At 36.6% G+C, this 13530-nt stretch overlaps 1 protein-coding gene across 5 annotated transcripts in view; it reads right to left on the minus strand.

Moving 5' to 3' along the window:
- Window positions 1-13530, minus strand: part of ADGRB3 (adhesion G protein-coupled receptor B3) — a 466174-nt gene that overhangs the window by 30305 nt on the left and 422339 nt on the right. For 4 of the 5 annotated variants that reach the window (XM_056344433.1, XM_056344432.1, XM_056344435.1 and 1 more), the window contains 4 exons: window positions 9538-9604; window positions 7310-7395; window positions 3783-3881; window positions 3280-3451 (listed from right to left, as the gene is read on the minus strand). In XM_056344433.1, the coding sequence (XP_056200408.1) occupies window positions 3280-3451; window positions 3783-3881; window positions 7310-7395; window positions 9538-9604 (424 nt within the window). The remainder of the gene's footprint in view (window positions 1-3279; window positions 3452-3782; window positions 3882-7309; window positions 7396-9537; window positions 9605-13530) is intronic. The other variant, XM_056344434.1, reaches the window with a different exon arrangement.

The following is a 13530-nucleotide window of genomic DNA, read 5'->3' on the forward strand; positions in this document are numbered from 1 at the left end:
CTTTGCTGTTCCTGAAAAACATTCTATTCATTTTCTTTTCCCATATGAAAAAAAAAAATTATCTTAATTAGTTCGTCAAATGTTTTGCCCAGTTTACACTTTATATCTGAAGGACTAAAGAAGATTCAATATATTATGTCAAATATGGTTCAAACAGCAATATGCCCAGGCTTCTTTGTCTTCCACCACCACTATCATCATCTTGACTCGTGATAATCTAGTGGTAGTGAATAAGTTGTCTCTGTACATTTACTTCTGCCTAAATTGTCATGACTGAAGAAAAAACCTCCTCTTTTTGATATGGGATGACATCATATCCAAGTGCTTTTTGGTCCTCATTGGGAAATCTCTTGAGGTCATTTTTTAAAATACTGTGTAGTTAGATTAATTAGCTGTTTTACCAAATGCCTTCTAGAATTTCAGTGTTAGGAACAGGAGGTGTAACTGCCAAGACTGGCTTGTGGGAACAACTCCTTTAAGTAGTCAAATGAAATAATGATTCTTTGCAGTTAGTCGAGATATGTATATGTGATTTGCTAAAAGAGTGAATACAATAAACCATAACTAGCTGATTGCCTACACACAATTAAGATTCTAAAAGTGGTTCAAATCAAGGTACCCTACAAATTTCAACACTAAGTTTACTTCTAGAAAAGACTAATTCCACCTCTATCACCACAGTCCTACCTGTGAGTAGGGTTAGACAAGAATGTTTCTATGAGATGTTCAGCAACATTGAAGTGTTCCCTGGGAATGAAGCATTTGCAGCAAATAGCTGTCATTAGAGTAGAAAACATGTCTTGAGTTCAAGGCTTGGGGCATAGTGGGAAGATGCCTGTTCAATTTCACCTTAAGCAGTTAAAACATTTTTTTTCCCAAATAAATTCCTGCATTAGTGCACTGAAGCAGATTTTAATGTCCAAATATTTTTGATTTTATACAATGCTGTGTTATGTTACTTTTGGAATTCCTCATGGATTTTGGTCTGCTTTTTTATGAAATCAATGATTGATAACCAGGTATGCACTACAACCTCTCTGCATCCTCACAAAGGACATGAGGAAATGGAATTAGGACACAAGGAAAGGGAATCAAGTTGCATCAGGGGAAGTTCAGACTGGACATTAGGAAAAGGTTCTTCACTGAGAGGGTGGCTGATCACTGAACAGGCTTCCCAGGGAAGTGGTCATGGCACCAAGCCTGCCAGAGTTCAAGGAGTGTCTGGATGATGCTCTTAGTCACGTGATTTAGGTTTAAGTAGTCCTACGAGGAGCAAGGAGTTAGACTTGATGATCCTTATGTATTCCTTCCAACTTTAGATATTCTATGAGTCTACAAAAGTTCATAATTTTTATACTGCTTTGTTTTTGAAGGTTTCATCTGCAACCTTGAGCTAAAGATATATATTTTGAAATCAAAAGGATTCCTTATGACAATAAGTGGGAAATGGTATGTCCTTTCCAGGCTTATTAATATATCCCAATGGGAATAAAAATGTCACAAGATGGAATAACCAGTATGTAACTGCCATTTTTTCTACCAAAGAATCTAAGTAAAAATAGTTACAGTGTCTTAACATTTTACTAAAAGAATATATGAAATGATGGCTTTCAGTTCTACAGATGAGAATACCCTCTTTCACAGATGTAAATCATATGGAGGAAGAAAATGCCGTAGAAAATAAGGGCACAGCAAGACAGTTTACATAAAATAGATTTCCCTTGACTATTATCTGTCTTACTCTGCACGTATTTTTATCCTGAGAAATATATATATATATAAAAGGTATTAAAGAACATAAGCCCCTTCCATTATGAAAGCTGCTAAACTAAGAAAAACAAAAGTTCATAGCCTCTAACAGCTTGAATAAAGTAGAAGGGAGTCAGCACAATGGAAAGTGCTATTTTATGTAAGATATTGATAAGCTTTTTCCTTAGGATTGGAAACTTAATTCTTTGATAAGATAATCATGTATGTATATTGTGTAGTATAGTGATAGTGATTTAAAGTTCATGCAAGGTGGTACACTACTGGAAGATTGAAATAAGATATGTCACTCATAAATTCTTTTTCATTAATATAGTGAGTTTGAATGTTTAAAGGGTGTGAACGGTGGAAAGGGAAACGACTGTGTGAGATTTGCCACTTGGCATTGGCAACAAACCTTTCCTGAAACATCTTCCTGGTTTCTTAGTCCTGAAGTGCTTTTGAGTAACTCTTGATAATCAGAAGGAACCATAGCAGACAGTGTAATTTGGTTCATTGTGGTGGTAAATCAGGGAATCATAGAACGGTTTGGGTTGGAAGGGACCTTCAAAGACCACCTAATTCTAACCCCCTGCCATAGGCAGGGACATCTTCCACTAGACCAGGTTGCTCAAAGCCCCATCCAGCCTGGCCTTGAACACTTCCAGGGATGGAGTATCCTGAAGCTGATAGATGGCTAATGCATAGGTATGCTGGTGGACCAGATTACTGCTCTCCAGCCCAGCTCCTCCTGCTCATTTTTGCTAGATGATTCTACTACCACAGATCTGCCAGCAAAGCCATTGTGTTACTGCTCTCAGACTGATCTATCTCAATACAAATGTAGGGTTAGTTAGCAGGTTAGGTAGATTAGGGAAATTGTCACCAGAGCCAGGTGAAAGAGTACTTGTGTGATAGCGTTGACATTGTATTTCAGTGATGACGAATTCTGCAGTGTGTGACACTGAGCTGTGAAGGGCAGGTCAGGGGTACTAGCTTTTCCTTGCTGTTCTCAAAGCATTCATCTGTCTTCATCCTCACTGTCTCTATAACTTAAGTATGTAAATGAGTTTGCAGAACGGAAAGGGTAGATCTTCTTCAACATAACACCTTATCTCCTTGTGTCCTCTTTCAGGGACAGTGTAAGCAGAAATCATTTTGTGTTTGAATCAGTTTTAGAGACTGTAAAAATCTATAGCTTTTGGCCTTCAGGAAAATGACATTGATGTCAGTATTTCCCCATAGTCACAATATTGGGAAAGCCTAACACTTAAAAATAAACTGAACTTGGGACTGATTAAAAGCCAGCATGAACTAAATGGGTACAGTTTTACACTGAAACTAACATTCTGCACCTGGTATTACTTGATCTTCCCTCTCTATCTTTCACTTGTTCCTCTACATCTCACCATAAAATACTTTTCTCTTTCTGTGAAACATATTTCTGCAGAGCAAGCTGTATATAACGTTAAAGACCAGTTGAGAGATTAACAGTAGCACAGCCCTTTAGAAAACTGGGAAGCCATTCCTCACCTCCCTTCGGAGAATACAATGGACCATGACAATAACAAAGCCTTGTAATGAATCAAATACTGCAAAAAGTATCTGAAATAATATTGATCTTTTGTCTGTCATGGCCAGAACTGCAGACATCCAAGTCAGGGCCAGAAGTGGCAACACCACGCAGGAACTCCAAAGGGATGCCCTATTGAAAGAACAAGAAAAGCAGCACTTCAATATTGTAAAAAATTAGTAAAAGTTCACTATTAAAATAAAACATATTTAAGGATGGCACTTTATCAAGTTAACTTGAAAATCACAGATAAGAATGTAAGTGTCGGTACTTTATGTTCTAAAGAATAGCCTGTATTCAGTTAATAAACACAGTTGCAATATTTTTGCTTTTCGTTAAAAAGTATTTAAATATGCTCAGCACTCTATACAGTGTTAGCAAACACAGTTGTCATCATCAAACTATTGTCTCACATGCACTGTATAAGATTTGTAACAAGAAGATGTAAATGATCAGGACTAACATGGCATTACTGGCGGTGGTGGCTGACAAAGCTGTTGTTGAAACTACTCCACACTTGGCACATTTGAGCGTCAAACCGCTATGAGGCTCACTCATCTGACTGCAAACAAACAGAACACCCACAAAAAGAACAAAATATTGAATTGTCACCAAAAAACATTGCTACTGAAATTTAGCTTTTAAATATGACGTCATGCAGAAAAAGTAAGTAGACTTACTCAGGATGAATGCTCTATGTTGTTGCAAAACTGTACTTTGTACTTTACATTATTGTTAGCTTTAAATGTTAATGCTATGGGGCTTCATTTCATGCAGACTCTATTTCTTCCATTTAAGCTAAAAAAGGCCCCAAATGTCCAGTGATCAAAACTGCTCAGTACACTGAAGTAAACATAAGCACGTGCTAGGATAGACACACAAAGTGAAATCCCTCTATTCAGACCTGTTGTATCCAAACTTGCTTGAGAATGAGTATAGGACACTTAAAGGAGGAGTATGAAGCAGTACAACTATAGAGCGTTAATAGGGAAAGAAACCTGCAAAAAGTATTCAAGCATCAAATCAGTATGGGCGTACTGTACAGTCAGATTTTTACTAGTGACCTGAATGGCCCACTAAGATCTGGAGTGATTTTATACGTGCCATATAAAGGTCTGAATACAGGGCTTGAAATGTATGGAATCTGATGAGATAAATATCAGTTGGTACTAAAAAAGGGTGACCTGTTTTGCACTTTAATAAAACACAGTACACAAACATTAAGCTCAAAGCATTTTGTATGGACAATTGTACCTCAGCACCTGTCAGAAGAGTTAAAGGGCAAAACCTGGAATTTAAATTTTCTTTTACGTACAGCATGCATTCAACTTCCTAAGTCAACTACATAAAGACTTTTGCTATTCTTTCTTTTTCTGCTATCAGATCCAGAGATTACCACAGCTGACTGAGATGCGACAGGAAGGGGGCTTTACCTATTTCCAGCTGGAAAGTGCTCAACGTGGTGAAGACAGGTAACACTTCAGTTTTGTCCCAGTTATTTCAACCAACAGAGCTACCTTTTATTGCCAAACCCAGCATTCACAAGATTTTTAACATACTGCCCAAATCAACGTTGAACTCCAGTGTTTTCCATTTTGATAAACTGAATGATGATTTTCCATAAAAAAGTGTAGTAGTTTTCCATAAAAATGTAGGGTTTATTCCGTAAAAAAAACATTGAGAACTATGACCTTGTATAAGGTGACTATGGGGTGTGAAAAGAACTCAGTGAATCCAGTTTACACCAAATAAAGATCTGCATTAATGAATCAACTTGAAAAATTGGGTAAGCTTAACCTCAGCTTGGGAAAACCGTCTTTGCTTGGCAATACATCTACGTTATCAGACTGGATTATTCTCTTTGCCATTATAGACTGGCTCTGGATCTTGCAAGTAATAGAACTTGATGTGTATATAGACTAAATAGAATCTTTCTGTCTGGGCATATGTGTGTGTTATACCTTATGCCAGGAAAGTGATTGATACACGTCAAAGACACTTGTTGATTCTCTAAATGCTTATTAAGGTGGAAAAACCCATATGGAGTTAGCATATTTTGATCCATTCACTGCTTTAAATCCTACATAAATGATTTCTACAGCTGAATTTTAGACTGAACTTTTGACTGGTGTAAGTCCAATGTTTGCCAGAAAGAATGAAGTTGCCTTCCTGAGCGTGGTTTGCAGGAGGTAATTTGAGAAATGCATGACAATGCCCTTTCTACCGGAGATCAAATGCTGCACCAATGTCTATGCCCCAAAGAATGACTCAAGACTTTTCATCTGCCAAGTAGTATCAAGGAATGCTGTTGCCAAGCCACCATTTCATACTATCACAAATGTTAAGATTGTTTCCCGATGAGGGCATCTACGTGCTTCCCCAGAATAGCTGGATCGTTTCTGACAGAATAATTTCTAGTTCTTTATCCATTTACTTTAAAATAAATTACTTTTTACTAAGTTGTGCGGTGTTAGAAAGCAAGCTATTTGTTTCATCAGGAAAGTATACTGTAAGCAAATAGATTTCTACAGCAGACAACTGAGTAGCTGGAAAAAAAAATGATGCCATTTCAGCTTGGATATCCTTAGAAAATGTACAAAGCAAAACTTGTGGCTGCCTCAACCCCTTAAATCACTGGAATTCCATAAGATGTGAATTTGAATTGGTGATTACTAAGTTATTACTACTCTTGCAATAATTTGGGTAGTTTTAAAATACTCTGGATTTCAACAGTGTTATTACACAGTTAAGAATGTTGATGAAGCAATGTAGAAAAAAGTAAGGTTAAGAAATTAATACTTTGTAATGTAAAAAGAGAAAAAGAGAAGAAACAAAATGAAAGCTTTTGGTAGATATTTGTCAGAATAATGGTGAAAGAGCTGAAAACCAAAAAGATTTAATTGAATTAATATTAAATGCAAACCACACCAGCTGAAGTATTTATCATAAATTTGCTCATCTAACCAATGAATTGAACTTATTAGGAATGCTACTGTTAGTGAAATGGTAAAATGATTCAAAGTGAAGCTGTAATAAAGTTACCCGTAGCAGTAATACACCATAAAATAAAGATATCATTGCTTATCATGGCTAGAAATGCAGATTTTGGTGGTAGTAACTACAAGCTGGCCCAAAAGACAATACTAGAACATGTAGCTGTAAACAATGATTATGCAAAGCTTAAACATACTTTCATAAGCATTAAGAAGGTGATGATGCGCTTGTGAAATATTTTTCTCTAATACAGAATTAATCTAGGTTTGCTGCTGCAGTGCTCCAAATCATTGTCATCCACTGAAAAACAGTTTCTGATACCACCACTGTCATAATCCTTTCTTCTCATGATAACAAACATAATTTGAATGTAAATGCAAATAAATAACTAGTAACACAGAATTTCCATTTACCTTTTTTTTCTTTTTAAACATGTTTTTTTACTTCGAAATTCTGTTACACTAATTTGGAACATACATCTATGTAGATATGGATGCAAGAACAAAAGCAAACTCTTCACATAGTCAGAACAGCAGAATAGCAGAATAGCAATGACCTCAGCAAGGCATATAATGCTGTAAAATATAGTTCATAACAGTTTACACAAATGAGTAACATTTCCCACCATAGTAATTAAAGTGGACAGCTAGACAAAAATAATTGGTTCTTTCAGTACACAGTTCATAAAACTGCTTTCCTACCTGCAAGAACTTTACATGTGTAATATTCTTGTGAAACCTCTGCTCAGATTTGTTTAATCCTCATTATTAGTAACTTAATACTGTTGTACTTGTGTTTCAGTATGTTCAGTTTGTTCAGTTGCATTCCCTCAGGATAATGCAACAGCAGCTTTTGGGACGAATGGAATCTGTTAGACACACTGTTACACAATATAAAAGTTCAAAGCACAATCAAAAGCATTTTTGGTGAGTATCTGTAACTGAAAATCGGTGATACAACTTTAATATGGTTGAAAATAGCCCAATTGTTGCTTACCCCGCTCTGTGTTTGAGCTTTTTATCTAGGATTCCATCTCTGGAAACAAGTTTATTAAATACCAAAATGCCAATCACCATGTTGACCTGTCAAACAGAAAACAAACAGTTGATCTTCCAGTGCCTGAAAGAAAATACTTTGCAAAATGCCTCCTGTTACATTTCAGAGTACTCCATCAGAAATTGTGTAACACTGTCCCTGAGCACACCAGAAGTTTGCATTCTCAAATGGGTAACGCAGACGCACACCACAACAGGATTATTTTTGAATCTTGAAGTATGCCAGGTATCAAGTTCTATGTGTACATGTCTGCTGGCCAGAAGCTTGAGCAGTAACATAGCTACAATACCTCCTCAGTTTTAATTGCAATGATATATCCTATTCTGGGAAAACCACTGCATGTGAGTTGTGCACAGCCACAAAAGCTAGTCAGAGCACATGGTGACTGTAACAGTTTTTAAGCGTTTACAGCCCATGTGGGTGTTCCCACTTATGCAGAACCAGTTGGTGGTTTTCCATGTCCTCCTGCACATCAGTCATTGTCTATGGCATTCACCAAAACACCAGCCTTCAGCCTTGTTTGACCACAGGTTTTTGGTGGGTTTTTTTCTGGGCCAGATGAATGCCTGGGGTAAGTCTGTTTAGCTTCATTAAAGTGGTGTTATGATCACACACATGGGTCGAAGACCTAACCTAAAAAAAAATTCAAGTGTTTCAGCAGTCAGACTTTGGCACCGAGTGGACATGCTAATGGCATTTAATGGACAACTTAATGACTGTTATTATTCATTTGTATCATTGAACTGTACTTTATCATCCTGTCTCTGCATGGCCTGCAAAGAGGTAATACCAAGTTTTGAATCTGTTAAATGAATGTTCCTTGGGTGTTTTTTTATTAGAAAAAGGTAATCCTTTTTTCCTTTCAAAGAGATTTTTCAAGACCTGTGCCAAAACACCTAACTGTTGCCAGCCCGTCCTGCCAAGTCCTTTCCAGCTTTTCTTATTATCACTTTATTTTCAGCATTTACATTTTTCAGTCGACATTATATTAATTCTTTTGCTTTGTACATTTAGGCTTAAGTGGCTGCATGGAACAGCTCCTTCCACAGCTACTAGCTAATGGCAGGGCGAGCTGCGACTGTGAACTTCAAACATCTCTGAACAAAGCTTGCCAATTACACAGAGAACATACAGTTCCATGTGAAAATTATGACTGGCTTTTTGTAAACATCCTTGGCTCCTCTATCATGACAGGGACTGTGAGTTGTACAAAAGGATCCTGGCTTGACTCCAGGCAATGATGAGACATACTCTGTGGGAGTAGTAAACATCCATTTCAGGAAAATCTATGTAGCTCAATGGCTGTATATTCGATGACTACTATGACTGATTCCCTTCTGCAAGGGAAAATCAGAAATAACTGGTGTTGATAGAACTATACTGATATAAAACTGGTGGAGTGGAAAGAAGAATTAGATTCAAAATCTGTAAGGGAAAAAAGCTAAACAAATTATTGTAAAAAATCCATACAGACTGTAGCGCAGATGACTGATAGCTGATGGCACATGTAGGGGGCAATTCATCTTACCCTGAAGTAGACATCTGAAATACTTTTGACAATTTGCGCCCTAAGAAGTGTGTGTTTTTCTCCACAGACAATGAAATATGGCTGGAATAACTAGCTTAGATGTAGAAATCTACTTTGCAGATATCTACAATTAGATATCTACACCTAATTTCCAGAGATGTGGAAGATTAATAGACAAACAAGTAATGTTCCCCAGCTATGATGATTTTTTTTTTCTTTGCCTTCAAAACGAGTAGCCATGGAGAACTAGCTGGCTGGTTCCTGCCTGTTGCTTTTGCTGGCACAGTGATGCTCTGCCAAACAGCACTCTATCAAAACTGTCAATAAAATTTACAAGGCTGTGACAATTGCAGAGATGCTACTGATAATAACTCAGTGATGCCTCTAACAGGTTTTCTGTGCCACTAATCAGTACATTATTCTTTCAGAGCTTACTGTGTAAACATGGAGAGATGACTGGTATAAAGAAGTGATACAATTGAATGAATCATGCATTCAAAATAATGAAGGTATGTTTAACAATACTGAGCTCAGTATTTACAGAAAAAATGTAATGCTACTCTATAGCTAAGCTTTTATGATTTAAACAGCACATTCCATCAGTTCATATGAAAATACTGGAAATTATATTAATGTTTACCAAGACAACAGCAGCTGCAGGTCCAACGAAAGCATAAAGTAGCCCTCCTTCAAGAGACAGCCAACAGCTGGAAAGAATATTAGAGAAGAACTAATACAAATTAAAAATAAGTATAAAGCATTGCCAAGAAAGCATTAATAATTACTACAGTATGAGGTTCTTCCAATGTATATTCAATCCTACATACAGAGATTCATATAATACACACAAAAGAATTACTTTGGTGATATGATGATTTAGAGAGTTAAAAGTTATTTCCATTACAAATTGTTAATGTTTCAAAAGTTTTAATGTGAATTATACATATATGGAAACACCTCAAATGTATTAAGAGCACAATAGGAAAAAAGTTTGCAAATCTTTATTGAAACTCTCTATGATGAGTTAACTAAACAGGACTTGCCAGGTAGGCATCTAGAAACATTTCCATCTTACAGTGTCTGACAATTCTATACTTAAATCAGTGAAAGGTCAAGTACCAGTAACATAAACCTTCAGAAAAAACCCAGGTTTTTGCATGTCTTCTTATATGTCATTTATTAATTGCTACTAGAACTAGGTCTTACAGACAATATTCACATTAAAGAAAAATCATGTGTGATCTAACTGTTCTGTATTCACTGGAATATTTTGCAAACAATTTAAATGTATATTTTAAAGCATCTAAAAACTGTATTTTCTGGTGAGCTACTAATCTTGCAGAGTTTGTCAAACTGTACCAGGGCTTTCACTGAAACAATCAGATTTCCAGACACAGAATGCTTACAGAATCAGATTCTAAATATTTGATACAACATCATGTAAAGCTTTCCATATCTGCAAATGATCAGGAGCTTCACACACTGAAGTAAATGCAGCTGTGCTATTTTCCTGGTGATTACACATTCAAAGAACTGCATATTTATTTGAATGCATGATCACACCTACATATAAGAAAACTCAAGTTTATGCATTCAAATTATTTACTTGATCTCACATCCAGAAACACTCACATCAGAATCATACGTATCTCCTTTATTTTCCAGTACTGTTTCTGTACCTTTGAAAACCAAGTAAATTAAATGCAAGCACATCATAATATTAATGGTCTGTTACTGCTGGAATTCTAACTGCAAAGTGTAGAAGTGGTTCCTGTGGCAATGAAGCTATGTGAAATCTGCCACATGAACCCGACTGCATCAGTGTGTTAAATTCTGGAACGATAAATTGATGCAAATACTTCGTATCTGCTTCACTGTAATACATCAGGCTATTCTACATCCCACCTGAAAAAAACAACTACAACAATAACGTTCAAATTATTTTTGTAATGTCAAAGAAAAATGCTTTCAACATTTTCTGCATATTTCTTGCTATTTTTCCAAAAGCTAGGTTATTTAGTGTAAGAGACTGAGAACATGGGCTTCTGAGAGAGGAAAATGTGTTCACAGTACATTTCCCTACTGGTATGAACTTTTACACTCAGTGAGGATGACCATTCTTTGTAACTAAGACATGTAATTAAAATATTAATGTTTATTTAGTTAGAAACATCAGTTCATAAAAATTCTTGATGCATTTTATAACTTCAGTTATCTGTGCTGAAAAAAAAAGTCAACAAATTTTTATTTTAAATGAAAGGAAAACAATTTCTGCCACAAAAATCTTTAAGACCAAGGGAGAGCTGTTCCCTCCTTTTCCCATGCCCTCAAGTAAAAAGGCTGTTCAAAAGAGTGACTTCCATTTAGAGGCAGAGCTGGAAAAATATGTAGAGGTTGTCCTCTTTTCTTTACACAACCTGAATTTTCAACAGTCTGGATTTCCTACGTGTGATGTGATTATTGCAATGTATTCAATATTTGCCAGTTGATGACTCTGAAATGTGCTTTCTCCAGAACCTTTTCTGTTGAAGATTTTCTGAAGACAGATTCTCAGGTGCCTTCTAATACCGTAAAGCTATCGTCATTTTTTTACTATTTCTTCCTTCTTTTCTTTTTCTTCACTCTGATAGCTTTCTTCCCTGCTTTATAGTTGTTTTTATTTTGCTCTGCTGTTTTGTCATCTTTCTCCCTGATCCCCACATAGCAGAAAGCCATATAAATTGATCAGTATTAAGGGTATCCACTGGTGGATTTTATGGGACAATATTACATGGTCATAAAATTCTGCTGAGTGATGAAGTATTTGTAGGCTTGCTCCCGTGTCCTGTACATTTTGTGAGCTGTTTGATGCTCTCTAGGAGAATGGTTCCTTCTCTTAGGAGAGCATGACTATGACAGAATTTTAATTTTTGCTGATAGAATGAATTCCTGGAAGTTATCTGTACTGCTTATTAATATATAGCACTGTAGGTAAACATGAGTAGATCACGCAGGTTTATTAACTGTAACTTATAGTAGTGCTGCTTTCATACCTTTTATCATCTGAAGAGAGGTAGCCACAGTATTTATTAGACTCACAGAAATAGTTGGAAAAACAGTCAAGCTTTCAGACACACATCTTTCTCAGATATCCTGAAATATCCAAAACCTTGTCACTGTGGTTTTTTATTATTTTTAGGAAATCCTTTCAGTTTCTGTATCTATATCAGTTCAAGTGTCTGTGTGAAATATTTTTCATTTTTAGTTTTAAATGTACAGTAATATAATAGTTTAATAATTAGGACTGAAAGAAAAAGTTAGAAATCAGAGACTGTTGATCACAGAATTGGTTTGAGTGTGAAGAATTCAAGCCACCCTTATCAGTCATATGCCATATGAAACTGAAATCTGCTTCAAAGATCCTTCTCCCTTTCCATCAGTCTCTTCATGTATGTGACTATGGAACTGGTGTAAATTCCTTAATTTTCACTGTTACTTTTCTCCATTTGAAACTGTTGTTTTTAAAAATAGCATCTTACAGAGCAAGAATACTTTGCAACAGGACACATTTCTGGTGGCAGCATGTGTGTAATTGATTGCAGCCAAACATGCTAAATGCAGAGTAAACAGTTAAAAAACTTACACAAATGCTTTACTTATCAGAGGAGGAGCAGGACAGGAGCTCTGCTTTTACATTACCCAGCAGTTGTTATGGGACAGAATTCTTTGCTGGCTTCTAGAGCGGGACAGCACATCAGCTGCTGGTGGGAGAGGAATCTCCATTCCTTGAATTCTCTGCTTTCCTTATGTAATTCCGATGTTAAATGCCCAGAAAGGTATTTGCAAATAAGATGAGACAGCTGCATTGTGGTTCTGTTCGCCCTCTGTACACCTCCTTTTGCGCTTTTGTTCCATGGTACCCTGTCAGCTGAATTTGGGTCCTGGGAGAGGAGCCATTACATGTAGAGACCTGCTGTTTTTTACTTTACAGGTTACTCTTAATGAGTGATTTGATGCTTTGTCTGAATGTTTCAGTATATCCTCTTTTAAAAATGCACTCAGCCCAGGAAGCAAGCAGGAAGCAATGCTAACGAACAGCAAGTAGTCACACATGAATCCTGCACAGGACAGAGCTACATCCCCAGTGGGGTCTGGACATTATAATCTTGTAATTTGTAACTCTCACAGCCTAAATGGTTCTCCAGTGCTGATTCACGGACTAAATAATTAAAAAAAGCAGCAAGATGGGCACATACTAGTTACAAAAAATATCAGAGGAGCAGGTCTCCAGTATAACTCCCCAAAGACGGCTAAGACCCTTGTTTCACTAACGATTACCAGCTATAAGTGCAAATTAAGCACTTCAGTTAGGTAAGCCATTCCTCATTAAAAAAAATGCAAGATGCACATTGTCACAATTTAAAACTAAACAGCTCAGTGGTTTGAGCTGGTGTTCAGGAGGAGATTTGTTTTTGAATCCTTATCCACCCAGAGCCAGAGCAAAGGCTTGAAGCCTCTCTCACCATGTGCCAAGATGGTGGGACGCACCGGGCAGGGAGGCAGAATCCTGGTTTCACTCAGTGATGATGCTAAGGAGAATAATTAAATATTCACTGAAGTGAGGACTTGACCTAACTCATCCACATCTCTGATG

The sequence above is a fragment of the Falco biarmicus genome, chromosome 6 (genome assembly GCF_023638135.1).
Source record: "Falco biarmicus isolate bFalBia1 chromosome 6, bFalBia1.pri, whole genome shotgun sequence".
NCBI classification, from domain to species: Eukaryota; Metazoa; Chordata; class Aves; order Falconiformes; family Falconidae; genus Falco; species Falco biarmicus.